The 21,032-nt window shown below is 45.6% G+C and overlaps 2 protein-coding genes across 8 annotated transcripts in view; both read right to left on the bottom strand.

The window, feature by feature from the left end:
- Positions 1 to 1,336: 1,336 nt before the first annotated feature.
- OLFML3 (olfactomedin like 3) lies at positions 1,337 to 4,480 on the bottom strand. Its single transcript, XM_043575899.1, has 3 exons — positions 3,875 to 4,480; positions 3,000 to 3,285; positions 1,337 to 2,675 (listed from the first exon to the last, which is right to left on the bottom strand). Exons 1-3 carry the CDS (start codon positions 3,986 to 3,988, stop codon positions 1,855 to 1,857), a joined length of 1,221 nt encoding a protein of 406 aa, XP_043431834.1. The 5' UTR covers positions 3,989 to 4,480; the 3' UTR covers positions 1,337 to 1,854.
- A 1,442-nt stretch (positions 4,481 to 5,922) lies between these two features.
- HIPK1 (homeodomain interacting protein kinase 1) overlaps positions 5,923 to 21,032 on the bottom strand; it is a 51,833-nt gene continuing 36,723 nt past the window's right edge. For 2 of the 7 annotated variants that reach the window (XM_043575893.1, XM_043575892.1), the window contains exons 9-16: positions 20,677 to 20,798; positions 19,625 to 19,759; positions 16,856 to 16,998; positions 16,275 to 16,457; positions 15,583 to 15,789; positions 13,794 to 14,035; positions 12,014 to 12,144; positions 5,923 to 10,920 (exon numbers count right to left, since the gene is read on the bottom strand). In XM_043575893.1, the coding sequence (XP_043431828.1) occupies positions 10,432 to 10,920; positions 12,014 to 12,144; positions 13,794 to 14,035; positions 15,583 to 15,789; positions 16,275 to 16,457; positions 16,856 to 16,998; positions 19,625 to 19,759; positions 20,677 to 20,798 (1,652 nt within the window). In that variant the 3' untranslated portion in view covers positions 5,923 to 10,431. Of the gene's footprint in view, positions 10,921 to 11,153; positions 11,347 to 12,013; positions 12,145 to 13,793; positions 14,036 to 15,582; positions 15,790 to 16,274; positions 16,458 to 16,855; positions 16,999 to 19,624; positions 19,760 to 20,676; positions 20,799 to 21,032 lie in introns of those variants that run through there. The other 5 variants (XM_043575895.1, XM_043575894.1, XM_043575897.1 and 2 more) reach the window with 5 other exon arrangements.

Below are 21,032 nucleotides of genomic sequence, written 5' to 3'. Positions count from 1 at the left end.
TCCCCAGGCCTCCAGTGAGAACTCCCCGTCTCCTCCACAGCCCCCCTGTGCACCGCATGCAGGAGCCAGATGTTCCGTGGGCAGCCCCCTCCGTGTGTGACAGGCGGTGATTACCGTTGCCAGCCCCACATTAGGAGAGAATTGAATGGGAGAGAGCCCCCCTCCCGCCCCGGGCTCCCCACAATAGCGCCTTTGTGAGGTGCTTCACTGCCTTTCTTTTCCTTCCTCACCAACCTACGTCAGGGGGCAGCTCTGCCCCGGGAGAGAAGAAAAGAAGACAAAAGGAGGATCACAGGGCCCTGGCTGATCCACCCTATCCTGGGCGTGGGGTGGGGGAGCGGGTGCACTTCAGGGAAAAGATGTGCTCCTTTCTCCTCCCCACAGTGAGGACTCCCAGAGCTTCCTGAGGCCTGCTCCCCCCCATAAAGGCAACAAGGTCTTGTCCATCACACGTGCATGGCCTTGAGCGCTGAATGGGGGCATGAGGCTGGGTGGGGCCTGGCCCCGAGCTCAGCACATTCCTGGAGGCAGGAGTCCAAAACCCAGGGTTCTCCTCCTCTGCTCCCTCTCCCTTCCCCAGATGGCCTTCTCTAATTCCAAGTCAGTGGCCAGGGCAGGAAAGGGTTAGGTGTCCAGGACTTCCTGGACAGACTCCAGCCAGGTTCCAGGACTGCAGCGGGTAGGTGGGGGTGACCAGAGGGCTGTGTTGGGAAACTGGGAAAACTAACATCTGGGGCATGGTCATCGCCCCTCCTCCTTGCCCAAACCGCAGACGCCGTGGCAGCAGGGAAATCAGAGCGGTTGGGAGCAAGCTGGGTTGTGTAACCGAGCCCTGGGGACGGCCCCAAGCTGGAGAGGGGAGTGGGGTCTGGGGCCAGGACAGAGTCCACCTCCAAAGTGAGACTAAAAGTTCCTTCTGGAAACACATTTCAGGGCTCTGGTCTTCGCCCTACACTCCAAGGCGACTAGAACCCATTTTCTGGTCCCAAACCTCTGAGAACTAGAAGAATTAGAAGCTCTGCCCACCGGGCCTCAGTCTCTGGGCCAGGGGTGGGGCATCAAGAGTGGCTCTGGGCTCTGGGAGGGGCCACCGTGGATCAGAGGTGGGTGTGGAGAGAAGCCTCTCGCCCAGCCTCCTGAAGTGGCGGGATTCTGTGCTTCCCCAGGGGCCTCACAGTAAAATCTGTAACTGGAGAAGTCCCCTCTCCCTCAGCAAGGAAGCCCAGCCAAGTCCCTACTGTGGCTTAAGGAGTGGCAATGGGGTGGAGGAGGAAAATGGAGGGTCATGGGGAGAAACTTGATCTGAGGGCTACCCCCAAACAAACGCAGGCAGGGAGCAGTGGATGTGCCTTTTAATGCAAAATGTTGCAATACAAAACGACGTGGAGAAAGTCGTGTTCTCCAGGGCGCTAAGGGGAGAAGGGAGGCAGGGCAGAGTTGAAAAATCTCCTCCCAGAACTCTGCCCACCCCCCCAACCACCTTCCCCCCACCCCACCCCACCCCACGTGCCCAGACTCACACTGAGGCAAGAAATACTTTTTGGCTCATTTGCTGGGGTGGCCCCCATACAAGGGTCAGAGCTCTGGGTCTTTGTGGTCTCTGGTCCGAAATTCATTGACGTAAGGCAGGAGAGGAGCGAACGCTTAGGGTCTTCTCCCTTTTAGCTCTGAAAGGATTTCTCAAGATCTAAAGTCCCACAGGAAACGAAGGGGCTGTGAGAATCTGGCTTCCATTGGCTGCCAATATGGGCTCGGAACCACAACTTGCCCACATCTGGAGAATGAGAAGCAGGAAATGGTGTGGGGATATAAATGTGTGGAGGTGAGAGAGATTCAAACCCGAAAGCTAGGTCCTCAGACTTCTTCCTCTTTCTTTCTCATCTCCAGCTTATAGACAATCTGGTAGCCGTCGTCCCAGGCGTAGAGCTGGCGCTCCCGGGGGTTATAGCGGAGACTGGCGTGGGCACCGTATCGGCGGGGGAAATAAGGGAGTGCCGCCCTTTCAGGGGTCAGCGTGCCACTGGCATCGAAGGAGCACTGGATGCGGGCCCGGCTGGCAGGGCGGGTGTTATAGACAACGTATAGGGTCCCACAGATGACGAAGGCGGCCTCGGCATTCTCCCTGGGGCACGGGGTGTCCCACTGCTGCTCTGTGTCCAGGGTCTGTGGGTCCAGCTTGGCCAGACACAAGTGCCTGTCATCTTCCCGAGTGGCATAGACAGCCCAGAGGCCCTCCTCGTCGGCTGCCAGGTCAATGTACGTGTCCGCTGTCAGCCCGTAGGGGGGGATCAAACCCTCGGCCGGGAATACTGAGCTGTCCACCACCGTTCGGTTTGCCAGATGGAATTTGATGAGCTGCAAAGTGTTCTCCAACTCCCCTCCCCCTCCGGGTCCTCCGGGAGGCCTCCGGGCATAATAAAGAAAGCCACCATAGACCAGCTGCCCCGTGCCTACCCAGGGGAAGGGCACCCGGACCCGGGAAGCTTTCCGGGCGGCCATGGCAAGGGTGAAGTCCCGCAGCCTCGGGAAGACGAAGGCCGTGTCGTTCTGTGTCCCATCTAACACATAGATCCTCTCTGTTGGCCCCATTGGATCCTTGGTCCACAGACCAGCAGGGCCACCGAACCGCTTCAGGATCTTCATTGATCTCACCTGAGAGATTGTGTAGCCACAGTCTGGAAGGAGAAAAGCACAGGGCAAGGAAATACAGGCAAGAGTTAGAGGCCCATTGTAGGAACACCCCGGGGTGGGGCCATCTGGAGGACAGTGGGCATTTGCCAGTGGATGCCTCCACTCTTACGGAGGACAGGAAAAAGGGAGCCACCGAGGCCTGGGTCCCCAGAAACTCTTGCAATGGACCTGTCATTGTAGAGATTTCCCTAAAGCAGATTCCAGAAGATAGCGCCAAAGCGGACTGGGGGACATGGAGAGAAAAGGGGAAGCAGCAAGGAAACATACAGGTTCTGAGAGTGTTAGGGGCCTGCTTTTGGACCGCTTACCTGTCAGCATATCGTACTTCTCGTTTCTTCTGCCCTTGCCTTTGATCCCAGGGCCTCCGGTCACTTTCTCATCAACCTCCACACAGGGTAGTGCTGGGTTCTGGGTCTCCAGATAGTCAACCTCCCGCTCTAGCCGGTCCACTCTCCCCGAGATGGTGTCAGCCTCAGTTCTGAGCGCCTCTCGCTCCTTCTCGGCCACCTCCAGCAGCGGCAGCATTTTGTTCTTGAAGTCCCTCAGCTCAGCAGCATGCCGGCTACTTTGGTCCTGGCACTGGGCCAACCGTTCCTGCAGGGATGGAGGCCAGACGAGAGGCTGAGGGGTTACAACTCCCAGGCAGGGAGAGGCCCGACCAGGGAGAGAGGAACGGGAAAAGGCACAAACTCAGCCAGGCATCAACTCCCTTGCAACCCCCACAGAAAGGAAACCAGATGTTCAGAGATGCTAAATGTGCAAAACGCCCGGCTCAGATCACCTAGGCCCCTACCCCCGCTTCGTGTCCTCCAGCCCATGTTCTCTGTGAGCAGCGCCACTGAGTCATCTGAGCCTCTGGGGCGGCCTAAGTGCGTGAGGGCGGGAAGGGGTCTCTGCTCCACTGTGCAGTTCTCCCTCAGGAATCAACAGACTTCAACTTGGGAACACCAGAGACTTCAAACTGTTTAAAAGACAGGGAGCTTGTCCACAGGGAATTGCTCTGTGGACATGGGAAAGGAGGAGGGCTTGCAATTGCAAGAATATTCTTATTAAAAGATAAGAGTTTTCTGTAGCTTCTTCCAGAGCCCCATCTTGTCATCCCCAGATCCGTAACACACGGGGTGACTCAACAGGAGATGTGGCGTCCTTCCCGCCCGGCCCAGGAGAGAAAGGAGTCACTCACCTCTAAGGCGGCTAGTCGGCGTTCCATGTACTCCACAAGGTGGTGCTGCTGTCCTTGAAGGGGTCGCAGCCGTGACAAAAGGAACAAGATGAGGAGAGGCGTGCAGGGCCCCATGGCAGCAGGAGAAGGAGCGTGCAGTCCTGTGCCTGTTCCACTCAAGCCCGCCGGTCAGCTTCGGAGGCGGGGTGGGGGCGGTGCCTTCTCCCTTTCTGGATCTCGGATCTCTCTCACTACTCTGGAATGCTTTCACAGTCTCTTTACCTCCCCCACCCCCTCCCCTCTGCCTGGATTGATCAAACACAGATGGCCCTATGGTAAAGCAGCCAGAAGCCTTAACCACCTCCCGCCTAGGCTGTAGGCTCCCCAGGAGAGGGGAAGGAGATGAAACCCCAGGGCAGAGGCCTTGTGAGCAGTCACCCAGTAAAAGGAGCTAGCAGCAGGAGGCAGGGGTCCCAGAGTACACTTGGCAAACTCTGTTTCTGCTCCAGAATGCCTGCTTCCTTCCAGTGCTGGCTTCTTAAGAAACATCCTTCATTAATCTTTTCCTTGCCCAGCGATAATAGCATGGATTGTTTTCTGCCTTTTCAGTGGAAGCTGGGAGCAGGGGAGATGAGGTTGGAGGGGAAGAGGTGGGGAGAAAAAGATCACAGTGGTCAAGTCTTGTCCACCTTCTTCTATAGCTCATTGGCGCCATCTTGTGATAAGCACCTGGTGTCATCACGGGATTCCTAGGGAAACCATGGCTTAGACCTCACCTCCTGTGGAAATTTTTCCACAAAGCAAGCCAAGCGGATTGAATTTACAGGGGTGTTCCTAATTAAAACACAGATTAAGGGGTGCCTGGGTGGGTCAGTCAGTTAAACATCTGACTTTGGCTCAGGTCACGATCTCACAGTTCATGAGTTCGAGCCCCGCTGACAGCTGAGAGCCTGGAGTCTGCTTCAGATTCTCCCCAAATCCTCTGCTCCTCTCTCCCTCTCTCACTGCCCTTCCCCTGCTCGCGCTCTGTCTTTCAAAAATAAATAAACATTAAAAAAAATTTTTTTTAACACAGATTAACCCACAGACTACCCACTTACTCAAGGGGTTATCCCAACTCTCTCATTCAGCTTAAGTAAGAGAGTATCACTGAGACTTAAACAACAACAAAAAAACCCCAGATCATTGAGAAGTCAGCAAATTAATCCTTGGTTATCTGGAAGTGAGATCCACAGCAGGGCCTTTCTTTTCTACCTGAATGTTTCCAGGTATATTCTCTTACCAAAACTGGGGAATGTTCAGTGAGTTCACACTCATTTTATGCTCATTTATTCAGGAAAAAAAAAAAAAAACCATTTGAAAAATCTAGATGTTTCAGTCTAAATCAAAATAAACGTATTCTGACTTCCCTGCTAATGGGAGAGAACAGCCTATTGATCATTTCTCTTGGTTATGGTCCAAAACCCTAAATGTGTCTCATTTCTATCTCCCAACCATGACTACAGGACCCCACAATTAATTAATGGCCACTCTAGGGTCGATGTGGCCTGAAACGCATGTGTCAAAACAAATCAAACGAGTACAGCATATAGTCAGAGACCTGCAGTGATCAATCTAGACAAATCTAGACAAATTTTATTCACTTTGGCATCAAGGCAGATCTAATCAGAAGGGCTCCTCCTCCAAAAGGACTATGCTTCTAATAGTGCAGCTTGAAAGGAGGGAAAAATAGCATCTTCTTGTGGTGTTCTGACCTCCAGCAATGATACTTCAGATGTTTGGTGGAACGCTCTGGGAAACAAAGTTTAATTATCCCGTGTCAGAAGTTTCTGCCTCTTTCAAAGGGCCAGAACCAGACGAGCTTAAGTTAGGGCCCTGGACGCTCCATTTGTGAAAAGTGTTTCCTGCCAAGCCCCGATTCGCCTCCGTCGTGGAGGTTTGTACGAAAGATGGATTTGCCTCTAACGTGCCACTCATGTTCGGATGCAACGCATTTAGCCACTCCAAAGATGCCGTCTGTTCATCCCCTTTGCCCCCCTCCAAACAGAAGTCAAAAACAGCCACATGAATCAGAAAATTTACCCATTTTATTGATGCATTGCAATTGCTCTACGTTTTACCATATTATGTAGAAAATACTGAAAATACAAGCTACTTTGTAAAACCAAAGACAAACATTGAATCCAAAGATAAACTATGTTTTACACAATGGACCCTTTTCCCGTAGTTAGTATTAAATTTTAAATATCTATTTCTTTTGTTAAAATGATTATTTTACATACTCCCTAAGTACATCTGCATTACAAACATAGCTCGATAATTCTCAGAAACTGTTTCTAGAGGCTTGTTGTAAAAGGAAGCGCACAACCAGAAAAGGGAGAAAGCAAAAAAAGTTTAAATCGCACACAATAACTAGCATATCAAATACATTTAATAAAGTTGGAATTCCATTGCAATATCAAGGATTCAAAGCAGAAATACTAACATTACATATAATGTACATATAATGTACTGCTACATGTAGTGAGATTATTTTTCAAGCTGAATCAAAACCACACATTATATAAAGTTTAGCAACAAACGACCATGTAGACATGCTGCACCATCCATCAGTTAAAACAAAAAACAAAACAAAAAACAAAAAAAAACCCAAAAACCAAAAACCAAAATAAGGAAGCAGGCTTGGGCCATTCCTGTCACCGAGAGGCAATTTCATTTCCTATCCTAAAACAAACCAACCTAACCAGTGGGTTTTTGCATAATAATGCTGAATAAAACACACATTACTGTGCTTGCCTGGCTAAGGGCAGTCGAGCTGAGCCCCTCTAGTGGAGGACGATGGATGGCCAGAACTGTTTGAAATGGAGTTTTTATTCCTGGGGCTGGTATCTGAGCTGAGCACTGACAGCAGTATCCCCTCCTGGAAGCTATTAAAGCTCTGGAGTGATCAAGTGTCCCGATGAGCCCAGAGTGGCTGTACTTAGACCGTCCCCGCTTTCCCTCTCACCCTGAAGGGGAGAAGCTGGAAACACAAAGTTCAGAAAGGACTTAGAGCCTTATGCTGGTCTGAAGTTAGGCTGCTATAACCCAGGCGGGCTGCTCACCGAATTCACAGGGCTTCCCCCCGCCCTGTCAGGGCTGGCAATGTTAATAAGCCCCAGGGACAGAATCTAAAGCCACATTGAGCACATATACATTCAGCAGACACAGATGGATATTTATCTTGGTAAATCTGAAATGCCAATTTGCAGACTAAGGCTGAAAATTTCTAAAATTCTTAAAGCCACACACACAGCTAGTAAGGTGATTAAGATAACCCTACAAGTTCTTGGTATTTATTGTCTTTTCCCCATGAAGTTAATGAGACTCGTATCTTAACTGGTATCTACTTACTGGACAGGGGGGCAGGAGTGGAGTGTTTTGTGGTTTGTTTGTTTTTTTCCTGCATCTCATTTGTTACAAAAACAACAAATCTTATCCCTTGTAGAGGAAAGCTAAGGGACAAAACATGTTTCTACTAGAAACCAGATCTGCCTTTGAGCAAGAAAATCAATGTGTGCTTGGCAAAAAAGGAAACAGAGATCACACACGTTGACCAGAAAACCGTATAACGCTAAGTGACGGAAACTATACAAACTGCTTGGGTATCTTCACCAATACGGTGGCGCAAACACAGCTCAACAGAATGACCAAAAGGAAAAAAGAAAAAAGAGAAAGTAGAAAACACCAACATGTTCCTGGTAGGCTGTACTGACTATGCCCCATCGTGGAAGCCCTTACTCTTCGCAATGAAGAAACTCCAAATACCTTGACAGCTCCTCGGTGCTCAGCCTGGTACAGAGCTTGCTGACCAGGCTCCATGAAATCTCCCATCTCCATCCTGCACCTCCTGACACCATCTCTACAAGGAACCAGTCCTAGACTTAGCCCTCCAGTACAAAATTTTCAATTCAGATGGAACACTTCTACATCTCAGAGTTAACCTTCTTCCCCCAAATCTTTTATGGGCAGGAAACATCCCCATCCCCAGGACCCTCCACTTGATCCAGATCCATGCAGGAGCTGAGAGTACAAGGACAATTTCACAGCCCCAAGAATGTACAAGTTGTTAAAAAGAAACCTCAACAGCCTGATGACTGAACAGGCTTTGGTTCCTTCTTAATATTCTTCACCGGCTCAGAAACCTTTCTGTGAGTTCCCGGTCACCAGCGGCATCACAAAACTCCTCCTCGTAGTATGGGGACATGGTAAGCAATACAACAGGCTCTTTGGTATAAACAGATCTGTTATAGGTTTTTTTCAACAAGCAAATATTTTACTAGGAATGTCAACTATTTGCAGGAAGGACTGCCACATGGGAAAAGGAAAAAAAAAATCTCATTCTAAAAGTGATTGCACATACTCTGAAAGAAAAGAAAAGAAAAGAAAAGAAAAGAAAAGAAAAGAAAAGAAAAGAAAAGAAAAGAAAAAGAAAAAGAAAAAGAAAAAGAAAAAGAAAAAGAAAAAGAAAAAGAAAAAGAAAAAGAAAAAAACCACATATTTTTATATTGGCTTGACTCCTCTCACCTGCTTCCCAAATTCCCCCAGAAGCAAGGTGGCAATGCACCGTGAGAGAGAGAACCACATGGGGAAAATGCTTCTGTGAGAACCCAGCTGAGATTCCAAATTGGAAAGGGGCAGAGGTGGTGGTAAAGGAGAAAAGCTGCTGTTTTTATTTTTCAATGTCGGCAGGAAAACGGACAACAATGCATTTACACGACACAGCTACTAATCCTGTTCTGATAAATCCCAGTGAACAGCTTAGGGTCCACAAGGGCTTGCTGGTCCATCCTAAGGCAAGCTCACTGTAAACTCTATGAACCACTACATTATCATATAAGGCACTACAATAAGGGAAGGAGGAGAAAGGGAAGAAGAGACACACACTGAACAACTCCTCACCAGACACACCTGTGCAAAACAATTCCAAGGGTCTCCTCTCCTTGCAGGCAATGCCCCTGCTCATTCAACACTACAGTAATATGCTCTAATATAATTGCAATTAGTTCACATACATTCCAACAAGTATCAGTTCATTTTGGTTTAAATACAATGGAGACATCAATTCCATCTCCGGGGTAACACTGGAGGATCAGATACACACTAAATACACAATTCAAGTGTAATCACTACACATTTGATTACAAATGACATTTTGGGTTAGCAGGAAAAATTGCTTGTTATATTTTTCTAATCAATATGTACATATTTAATTATGCAAAATATTAAAACACCACCATTACAAAACTTCTAAAATATTTTTAAATTCAGTAATAAATTTTTAAAATATTTTTTGCAATTCCTACATGCACTTATTGTATAAGTCTTAATAAGAGAGCATTCAATTTGCTGCTGGCATACAAAGGAAGCTACTTTAAAGTATAAAAGCTATACACAACGTTCTGATCTGGTTTCATATTCTTTAGCTTTCTCCCCAAATAAATCACATAGAACAGAAGGGAGAGATGAGGCAAAGAGAGAGAGGTGTATTATTGAAAATTCATGTTAATCTTGAGGCAAAGCTCACCGATGCCAACAACCTTTAGGCAAAGCTCATCAATACCAGTCTCGCATAATACAAAGAGATTTTGCATATAATAAGACAATCACCACCATACAATAATAACCACCGTAATGGCTTTTCCAATAATAACATTTAAGCTGAATCAGAGAGAGAAGGACTTTTAAAAAATAACTTAAGAAGAATGCATGGTACTTCATTTAAAAAGAACACCTAGTGCTTTCACGGTAGGTATGGATTCTCTCACACTACGTTACCAGCAAATGGTGAGCTGCCTTTTTAACACACTTTAAAATAAACACAGGAGCAACTGAGAGAATCCCAACAGTAACACAGAGAGCCGTATATAACCAGTTTTGCAAAAATAACAATTGCCCAGTACGTTTAATGTGACATGAAAACAAAACTGAAACGCCGTTAAGTCTAATGTCCCATAAAGAAAGGTAAAATTTTGAGGAGAAATGCCTGATAGTCAAATGCAGACTTGGGTGCGCTGCTCTTAAAACAGGAAAGTGAGTCTTGGTTTTCAAACAAGTACAAAGTATCGATTTCTCTTTTCTCACTTGTTACCAGATTTCAAGTCCTTCTATCAGCATTTTTCCTCTGACCAGCAATTACAATAAAACAAAGTTAAATAAAGAGGGGCTTCACTCATTTTAAAAACATTTATAGAAATCAAGTCAGAGAGAAAATATTTTTCAAAGGGTAACTTCAGAATGATCTCTCTTCCTTGGTAACTGCAGAAGATGGGCATCTGAACTCTTCCAAATACCAAAAATGCTGTCACAAAAATAAAGAATTTAAAAATAGGGCAGACTTTGGGAGACTACAACAATGCAGTCAACACGAAGACAGGTTTCCCCAGAGAAAACCCTTCTGCTTCAGTGGGCCCCTGCAGAACAAGTTGCTGGCTAAGGAGTTTCAAGAGGGGGTAAGGGAGGAGCTCATCATAGCCTGTTACTAAAGATTCTGGGCCAGGAACAGGCAGCCATGACACCTCCCTCCCTCTGCTCACCAACTACAAATAGGAATACTGGCTGATCTTGGTAGGACTCAGTGGGTATCCAGTGTAAATGGTTGAGCCTCGGGAAGACCCAATGTAGGACTGGGTGGCAAACTGGTGTTGGTACTGAGCAGGGGCCACACTGGCAGAAGTGAGAAGGCTGGGCCCAACACTGACAGGGACCTGATGCACCAGAGTGCTCGGGTGGGCGGTATAGGCTGCGGCATGCCTTGAGGAGCCCTGGGGGGAGAAGAGATGAGCAATGGAGCTGGTGGAGCCTAATGCAGCAGCAGAGGTGGGGGCAGCATACGTATACAGGTGAGGCTGGCTCGGCAGGTGAGCAGGGGCGGGGGCCAGGTGTGGGTGCCCCGTCGAGTGTAGCGGGCTGCCGTGCTGGAAGGCGTAGGGGGCTTGGGAGAGCGGGGCCACAAACGCCTGCTGCCTGCGGGGCGCAGGGTTGCTGCTTCTCTCCTGTGAGGTTGGAGCTGACGATGACTGCTGGTTCTGGAAGGAGGAAGAAGGGAGTGAGGAACCTTGAGGTCATTCTGGTTCAGAGCACCAAGGGCCAAGTTGAGAGCTGAGGTTCTAACCTGTACTGCTCCTGGGCTGCCACAGCACAGAATCTCCCAGCCTGGCAATGCCGTCAGAAGTCAGCCTTCATCCCTCCACCTCTCAGCAGAACAGATCCTAACCCAGCCCAGATAGCAGCAGTCTGCTCTTAAGTGTGACAGAGGCAAGGGGTTGGGGGGGGGGGGGGGGGAGGGGGATCGAGAGGTCACAGGGTTACCCACTCCTGCAAGTCAGTACCTGTTGACTCAACTCACCCTATTCTGGCGCCAGTGAATTTGAATTTTTCCTAACCTTTCTTTCTTGCCATTGTTTTCTTTTGTTCTCCTCTAAGTTCTTCATATCCCTCTTGGCTTGTGGAGCCTAAAACACATGCACTAACTCGAACTTACATTTGCACTTGCATGTGCTTTTCTCTCTCACACACACAACACATACTCACTCACAGTTACCCCCTCATATACACACTGTCTCACCACTGGTAGACATCATACAAGCACCGGAATTTTAGCTGAGGAAAGAGTGAATAGTGCCCTTCCCCGCTGCATCGGAGAATCGGATAGTAGGGGGCAGGGGGGGCGGCGGGGGGAGGACGCAAATCCCAGACTCAAGCCAACACATAGGACTAGAACCAGTTTTTCACTGTCTCTTGCCTCAAGTAATCAGTGTGAGGCTCAGGTTATTTATGACCTGGGAGATAAAGGAAGAGAATTTGGTCTCAAAGCATGTGGTAGTACAGAACTAGGCACGGACTAACGTATCCGAAGCTTTCTGAATGCTAGACATTTCTCTAAGCTTCCGGGATAGACTGGCAAAATCCAACAGAAATCCTGGAATGTACATCAACACACTTCTAGAGGGAATAGAGACACAGCACACGCAGGTATGACGCAGGCCACAGAACACCAAACTGACTGACACAAGAGGGGCTTCATCTGGCTTTATTCAGCAGTCCAGCCAGAAGCAGGGTTCTCCAGAGAGTAACAATAGGGAGGGCCCCGAACAGAAAGCAGCAGCCCCTAGCGCTTACCTGGCTAAGGTTGAGTGGCTGTGCTGCACTGGTCCCCCCGCGTTGAGCTCGATACCCTGTGGGAGTGATACAGCATCCAGATGACTGCCCGCTCACTGAGGCCACTGGCTTGGACTTACTGCTCAGGAGACCTAAAAATGGGTCAGACCTGACTTAGTTATGAGTAGACATCTGCTCGGCAGAGTTGAGTTAAACCTCAGATGGCATCACGTTAATCAGTTCAGGTTTGTACAAAGTTTGCAAGAGTTAAGGTTTCGTGTATATCTTATTTCCTCAATTACATTTACACCAGAGAAACAAAAACTATACAACCCATTTCTTTTCTGTCTTGCTACAAAGCTCCATAAAGGGTCTTCAAAAGGCTCACTTTCGTAAATATTATCTAATCTCCTGTAATGTGCAAGGCACTACTGGAAATACAAAAACCAGTAGGACATGGTCCCTACCCACAAGGGGCCTAGAGTCTTATGGAGGAAGGGGTTAAACAAGTATAGACATGACAATCGGAAGCTGAGTAAGATGCTGGTAATACTTAGGACATTTAGGTGTCAAAGGGGCTTTGAAACAAGGCTAGATCTTTTTGGGCACTCACTATCTTCAAATTCTAAGAAACTGCAGGGCAGTTAGCTTTAAGCAAGATCAAGGTCAACCCGTTGCTTCCTTCTGCGGTCCCACCAGGAACACTGGAGCATTTACTCAAGGATTTGTGGAGTAGCCTATATTCTTTGGACCCAACAGTGTAAAGAGCTCCTAACAATGTTGTTCAGTAGCCTGGCATCAGGAAGTTCTGCCTTGTCTGCAATGGGACAGCTGCCTATTTCTGAATCCTGTTTGTGTCTCCGGCAGTAGCATAATTCACAGTAAGTCACCAACTCATGTAAGTGCAGCGCTGATGGCTATACTGGCACCAAAAACTGAAGCTCCCCTCCTTTGGTGTAGAGAGCTGCCCCTGTCTAGAGCTGCCTAGACAAGAACTACACTTCCCGGGCCCCCTGGCCTCTAGGTGGGGCCATGTGATTAGTTTCCACTCTTTCCAGGGCTAAAGAGGTAAAGAAATGTGGGTCCCTCCTCCAAACTCTTTCTCCTTCTCATTGGAGGCTGAGGATTTTTGGGCTCTGATCCTTAACTCACCACAGGCCCATCCAGAAGGAGCACTAGCACTGGGAAGTCATGTGAGGAAGAAGCGAACTTCTATTATGTCCCCAAGGGAAATGTGGGGCTTGCTGTTACAACTAGCTTTACCTGATAACTGGACCAGAGAGCCTAAGCCCAGCACCTAACTGAAAAAAAAAAAAAAAAAAAAAAAAAAAAAAAACACAACTGGTGGAAATTAGGTTGATAATAAAAACCACAAAAGTATCACTGCTATGACACTGGGTAAGAAAAGATCTAAGTACATATCATTTTCTTAAAAAATCTTTTGCAGTCATTTTTAATATTATCAGTTCCTAGTCACACTGGATTATCAAATTCAAATTACCTGTGGCAAAAAAAAAAAAAAAAAATTGCCTACTAATTCTTCTGGCCATACAATGGCTCTGGTCTGCCTTCTCCCACCAACAGTGAGTATATTTCTGGGACTACAAAATTCACTTTTATGCTAATCCAAACAAAATAAACATAGTATGATAAACTGATTGCCAAAAACAATTTCACACGACAAGCAACTGATTTCTGAATTAAGTAACTGGTCTCTACTATTGGCATAAGTAGGTCATAGCAACATATTAAGGGTACACACGTCAAAGGAGAATTCAACCGTAGCTGTGAAGATGCTCACCTGAGGCCTGGGTTGCTACTGTGCAGTCACCAAGCTGAGTTTTCAGAGGAGGCACAATGATGGTGCGGGTGCCAGCGCCATCCCCCACAACTCTGCCGGGCCCCTCCACAAGGGGTCCACTATTGCCCCGGAGAGCACTCAGGGTATCAGTGGAATACGGGCTGCTCAAGGAAGAGTCAGAGTCTGGAGAATCATTGACAGTGACATAACTGATGACATTAGACCTTGCCTTCAGGCCAGAGCTGAGGAGAAGAAAATACGTAAAAATTCAACCCATTTCTGGCAGTGTTTCTTTGATAATCTCCGGTCCTCCCATGATGACAATGATGATAACGACGACTATGACAGTAGAATAATTCTAGCAGCAGCAAACTTCTGAGTGCTTATCATGCATCAGGCACTATGCTTACACTCTACATACTGTCTCACCGAATCCTCACAACACTTCTATGAAGTTGGTACTATCACCCCCGTTTTGCAGATGAGGAACCTGAAGCACAGAGAGATTAAGACACTTGGCCAAGGTCACTCAGTGATGAGCGGTAGAGCCAGGATTCAGAGCTGGGACACAATGATGCCAACACACGTCTCCTACACCTCTTCCATGGCCCCTTAGCCATTTCCGCTCCTGATTGTCTCCACAGTATTCTTCAGGCACCACTCTTCCCCGCAGCATCCTGCTAGGCTGTAAATGGTACCTTAGTATGTCTAGTCAAACTTCTCACCACACTTTTTTTTTTTAAGTACTTTCACAAACTGAACCCCACCTTCCTAATTTTCCTGATTTTTTTTCAATAGGCTTGGCTCCAGTCAAAGCCATCCTGCTGGGTTATATAATTTTTGCCACTATAAGGCCACTTTTCCTCACTGGAAAGTTTAGTTTTCTTCCCCAGATCAGTTCAGAAACCGCTTTCAAAACTTCAAGTCCACTTGCCATTTGTAAATACCATGTGTCAACAGCTCTCTTGAAGTACTTCATTCTAAATTTGCTCTCTAATTTCATTTAAGCTTCATTTATATATAACTTTGTAAAGTCTCATAAGTTACTGCCATGTGTGAATCCTACTTCCTCAGGGAAACACAGGGTTATTCTCTCTTCTCTCCTCTAACACTAAAGGACCAATGAAGAAAGCAACATAGAACAATCAAAGCAGTTAACTATGCTGGCACTAAGAGAGAGGTGCATGTAACAGTTCTTGAACGTATCCACTGTCTCTTGGTTAACTGCCCAGTTAAGAACTTGGATTAAGGTGCTGAGATAAGAGGAAATTATCTGGTACTTATATTCTTCAATTTTCAGACCATACGGCAGAAGGAGAAAAAGAAGGTAGCCCTACTCAAAGTTCCACCTCTTCCAAAGAGGGCTTTGCAGATTAAGAAATTATAAATAACTTCCTATCTACTGGTTTGTTTCACTGTTGTTTATATGCTTCTGCTATGGCACCTATTTTCAGACTCTAAAGGTCCTTAAAAGCAGGGGATCATGTCTATGGTATAATGTGCATTCCAAACCAGAGTAGCTGAATATGAAGCAACTTAATATCCACTTTCTAGCCAACATAACTGAAAGACTGACGCTCAGTCTTGGAACATGTCAACGACATGTCAGCCAACATGATGCTCAGTTATGGAAACTTGAGTGTTCTGACTCATGCGTCCAAGGCCATGCTTCCGAATACCTTTTTTCAGTCCTTCCTTTCAATAGCCCAAACACCTGCCGGGAGCCACGAGTCTAAGACTTAAGGGTAGGAGCCACTGAGCCAGGGAACCATTTACCTATCTTACTTACCTATTGGGCTTATACTTGTTGTCCTCTTCCTCATCAGTGTCACTGCGGATGGTGATGACACTCACAGGAGGGCTGGGAGTATCTGGAATGATGATTGGCTGATGCTGATCTGAGACAGGGACTAGAGAGTTATAAGAAGATGTGGTACGGAGGGGACTGCTCCCAACCAGAGAATAGACTTGAGAAGGCAGAACATCCAGAGAGGACCTGTGGAAAAAGGTCACAAGAAAGACCGCTCAGTTCTTGACCCCCAAAACTATCCATCTTTCCCTAGAACTCTTTCCAGCTTGCTTTTCGATTCCTTTTTTACCTGATCATTAAGCCAATACACTTAACTACAGAAGTTCCAATAACAAATAAACTAACCGCTCTAGTCAGGATTTCCGGGGACAAAAACCCTAAAATACAACACACATTTTGGGTATGCCCATGGTTAAATCTCACCCTGTGGAGCAGCCAGAAAAACAGACACATTGGCCTAAAGAAGGCCTGGGTTCAGAGGGGCAGCAGAGAGAGGCTCTGCATATTCAGGACACACCTGATACGCGTGTCCAGGCAGAAAGGTTAGCTCCGGCACAGATGGCAGCTACCTGCTGCTTCACACCACAAGCATCTGTACCACAGCGCTTTAAATGCTGGCAGCATCTCTCTCGTACTGGCGATTTTGACCACCAGCTCTCACACAGACTTACTTAGAAGAGACTGGAGCAGACTGCTTATTCTTCTTTGAAGGGAGGGAACCGGATTGCTGTTGTCTGACAACATGGGCAACACCAACATTCAGGGGCTGAGCAGTGGCCAGCGTCACATGGTTCGTCAGCAAGGACGGCTGCTGCATGATAGTGCTGTACTGGCTGCCATGAGAGTGGGCATTCCTGTATCAACAGAAACACACACAGAAGACTGAATGCCTAAAACACTGGGACATGAGGACCAAACAGGCATTAAAAGCAATTAAAACAACCAAACAGCGCTGCATTTTATTTTTAAAATTGGGCACCTGGACTACAAGGCTCTAAGTTTTCACCATATGGTTTCTTATTGCGTAAGTCTTTAAATCTGAAGTAAACGATTCCTGATCTCGGAGCCTACTGTCTTCCTGTATTCAAAGTTTTCTCATTACCCCATCTCCGAGACTGATAAGGTTCTTTTCTTAAAGAATCTGAAACAGAGATACATCTCTCTTTTATCTTCGTCCCAGTCATCATCAAGCACTCCTACCCTAAGGGAACTACGCTTGCAAATATCCCAGAGAGGAACACAGGATACTTGCCTCCAGTCTGTGAGCTGCTGGCCACTGCCCATGGCCTCTGGAATCACTGCTGTGGGCTGGACAGAGTTGTGCAGAGCTACCCCAGGCAACTGTTGCCAAGTTGAAGGCAGGAGAATTTGTTGGGTTCCTCCAGGCCAAGCCTGCTGCAAGGAAACACACACAAAAAGATCCAGACTTGACTCATTCTTGGCTTTTTCTTTTGTTTTTTAGATGAAAGAAAAATTCATATCTTTAAAGAAGTTGCTTGTAGATTGTTAACTTGCAGAGATCAAAAAAGAAAAGTCAGAGGGGCTCAAGGTTACAAGTCTTGTGAAAAGGGAAAGAGAACATGTTGCTTTCTCTCAGCCACCTCTATAACATGACCACCAGGGTATTAAAGAAAAGAGGATCCCTGTGGTTAAGAGTTCCTATTATACTATAGAGCAAAGGAGTCCGAAAGTTCAGAGGTAAGCTCTGGTTAAATGATGGAGTAGCATTTTTGCAACGATTCTAACAATATCCCTAGAAAGAGTTAAGACAGCTCCCTTGAGATTAAAAATAAGAATTTAAAATTTTACGTGCCAATCAGTTAAGACATGAGGTCAATTCAACCCATAAAACAGAGGGGAAAATTGTGCCTTTTTAAAAAGGTAGAACTTGGAAAATGGAGCCAGATGTGGATGACCAAAGGCCAGAATCCTTTGGCCAATAAGCTTATGCCAGCAAAAGAAGGCTAACTTCATCATATACGGCCACGTGATAAATTAAATAAGGCAGCAATTAAAATATTTATGAAACAGATGCAGAGAGCACCATATTTTGTTCTTAATAGTTACCTAAAATATACTGTTTAAGGTATCATCTGCAGAAACATACTTCAACATAAAAACTAATCACTATAAGAAAATACATCATTTCTAGTTTTTAACAAGCACTTGCCATAGACAGCAACAAATATGTTTTCTGAACTTCTTACAGAAATTCTGGCATTTTCTGAAAAAAAGGGGAACAGATTTGAAAGTTTCCTTTTTAAACTCAAATTCTACAGTACAATCACCTACAATGCTTGGGTACATATGGTTCTTTTCTTGAATTTCAAACTGCAAGGCCATCAACACACTGTTTTAAAAATATTTCTGCAAGTAACAGATCCACTTGTTACAAATACCGGTTCCAAACAAGAAGCCTTCAAAGCAGAGAAACTGCAAACACGTCTGCTATCACAAGCAGAATTTAAAACAAAATAAAACATAACAAAAAATAAGAGAAGTATGTTAAGTCACACCATGCGTCTTTCCATAAGCCAACACCTGCACAAGACAAAGCATGTAGTTTAATACAGAGCAAGAAATAACATTCCAACGTGAGGCAGAAATCTGGCGTTCCAAGCGACGAACTGTTTTGACAGAGGAAGAACAAAAATATGCAAAGCTTAGCAAATGACTAGTGCAAACTTAAGAGAAGCAGCAAAGGAGAAGTATCAACTGACATTCTCAAAACTATAGGTGAGCAAGTTAAAACCAGTGGCTTGGATCAATCAAGCTGGAAATATATCTAACTTCCCTGCACTCAGGTTTTATGCTTATGCTATAATTCATGTGGAAGTGGACAAAGACTTTTAAACTAAAAACCAAACAAACTCCAACAACCAAAGTGTGTCTCCGGAAGTGTTTACACTCACACGAATCCTTGAGAAACAACAAAAGAAATGTAAAGCCACTTTGAAAGATGTAGATATCAGTATTCAGTAGTATCGATAAGGTTTTCAAAAGCTTTCCTACTTTTCAATTTCAAATAATGAAATGCCGGATGTCCAATAAACAATTCTAACTCCCCCAAATAAACCAAAACACATCCAAAGATCACTCTAAAGGTTACAAATCCTGAAATACACCTCAAAGTCCTACTTGTTTTTCCTATCTCTAAGCCCCATACTACTACATTTGCTGCTGTATTTAATAACTTTTCCCCAGGACTTTTAGTAACAAAGGTCTTGTATTTGCATAAAGTTTTTCAGCCATATTTTTGCCTTTGTATAAAGACCTATTTGTAAGATAATTAATTTCTCCATAAACTCCTAAAAATGAGCTCACCTTTAATCTCAACCAACAAATGAAATATCTAAAAAGATTCTAAAGGGGATATCTTTACATGGAAAATATAAGCTGCCACACAGATCACAAGTGGCAAAAAGAGTTATCTTCATATGTTCGTATTAGGAAAGTTAACATGAACTGGTAAAGCAATACATTAAGAGCATCTTAAACATTTCTACGTGCACAAAAGTTTTAGAAGCTTAAAATAGCAAATAAAGAAGGAAGCTAACTTGCCAAGGAGTTCAAATTTTGGCCATCCGGATACCTGTAGCCGAGCCAAACTAAAAGCCATTTCCTTCATTCTCAGGGATCAGAGGGTAAAAGGGCAGAAAACAGATAAGTCTTGAAGCTCTTCTGAGGCTACACCAAGAGCTTTTATCACACTAGGCTGGCAAAGAAGAATAAAGGGACCTGGCTCCTTACAGAGCCACACTGAGTATCAGAGTCAAACAGTGCTTCAGGAAATGTTGGGGAGGAAAACAATGAGACATTAAAGATGTAGCAAGAACACAGCCACAAGATGGCACATGCTTCCATGCCCTCTGCAAAGACTAAGTTAAAAAAATTTTTGTTTGAAAAATGAGAAAAACCAGAAGAAAACAGAACAAAAACAAACAGGAAAAAAAAAGAAAAGAAAAGAAAGAAAGAAACCAAAGAAACTCCGTTAGTAACACAATCAAGTGAGGGGAATTACCAGTACAGCGGCAGTCTGTTCAACCAGCGCCGGCCGGCCGGCTGCGCAGCTCAGAGTAAAGGGCACCGCGTACTGCGGTGTGATGGTGGCTACTTGAGGGTGAAGAGTTGCTACCATTAGTGGTGTACAGCTTCCCTGAAATGTAGATTAGGCAGGTGAGTGAAACAAACACGGAGGCAGGTCATCTGGATTCAGAAGGGTTTCTCACTCCCCCCAAGATATTACCAACAAGTAGGAATTTCGTATCACCTAAAATGCACGTACAAACACAGCCTTCCCCTTCAGCTCTGCACAGCATCAGCCCAGTGGGTCAAATGTCAGTGGCCTAAAGCAATAAAGTACGGGAATCCTTCTTGGGCCAGATTCAGAGGATCAGTTAAAACTCCGTCAACAAAGGCACCTATTAAGAATTCCCCTTCTTCCTCCTCACAAAATAAGGGTTTTGGACCTCCAGATTTCCTGTGTGTCATGGGCCACAAACATTTACACATAGAAAATTGAAAATGTGGTATCTGTTGCTTATATGAATATTTCATGATTCTCTTGCCCGTCTTAGTTGCATGTTCCATGGCACGTAGAAAGTGTTAATAAGGCTTTCTACAGCCTAGTTAAACACACAGAATGAAGGAACTGCAATACTCGAAGAGGCATCCTGAGATGATCCAGCCTCTCCGCCATGATGTAATTCTGAAAGAGTGAGCGAAGGGGACACTAAAGGGAACCAAAGGGGAACGCTTCGTATTTAGAATCGAGATGTTGCTATGTATGTACAAAAAATTAACTTCATCCCACAGAATCTGAGGCAATTCACTCAGAACATGATTTCTCAAGGTCTGGGTATTTATCCACATAAATCTAAGGAAGACACCAGTAGAGCTACAATAGTGTTAGGTATGAGTCATCATTCTATTATAGAGGTTTCACTTGAAGTCCACTGAATCATGACCAAGAAAGATCTTACAGTCAAAGCAAATACCATCTTCCAGGACAAAATATCTGATTCTCAGTAGTGCTTCAGCAACATCGAGTATCCAAGCTGCTACGGCTTTTACCTGTGTAAGAACTCCCGACTGTATCTGTAGTGGCTGAGCAGCTGGCGCCTGGGGTACAATCGGCACCGCGTTATCCATCCTCACAGGGAACCCAGAATGCTTTGTTGTTGCTTGTAGTCCAGCTGTAGAAAACACCACCACAGTTAAACTGCTTTGCTGGGTCTGCGGTGTTGTTTGTTTAGGGGCTTTTGTTTGTTTGTTTTTAGCTTTTCTGTTCAAAGAATCCATCACCCAGGTTAGCTGTACACACTGAAGACAAAGGAGTTTCATAGAAGTCTAGGGAGTTAAGAAAAGGGAGACTGTTTTGGCTCCCTTCAGGTTAAATTAATGGGAAAATGTTTGATACAAGAACGGAT

This window comes from Prionailurus bengalensis, chromosome C1 (genome assembly GCF_016509475.1).
Source record: "Prionailurus bengalensis isolate Pbe53 chromosome C1, Fcat_Pben_1.1_paternal_pri, whole genome shotgun sequence".
In the NCBI taxonomy this organism is placed as follows: domain Eukaryota; kingdom Metazoa; phylum Chordata; class Mammalia; order Carnivora; family Felidae; genus Prionailurus; species Prionailurus bengalensis.
The sequence above is the reverse complement of the archived record's forward strand: the minus strand, read 5'-3'. Positions and strand labels throughout refer to the sequence as shown.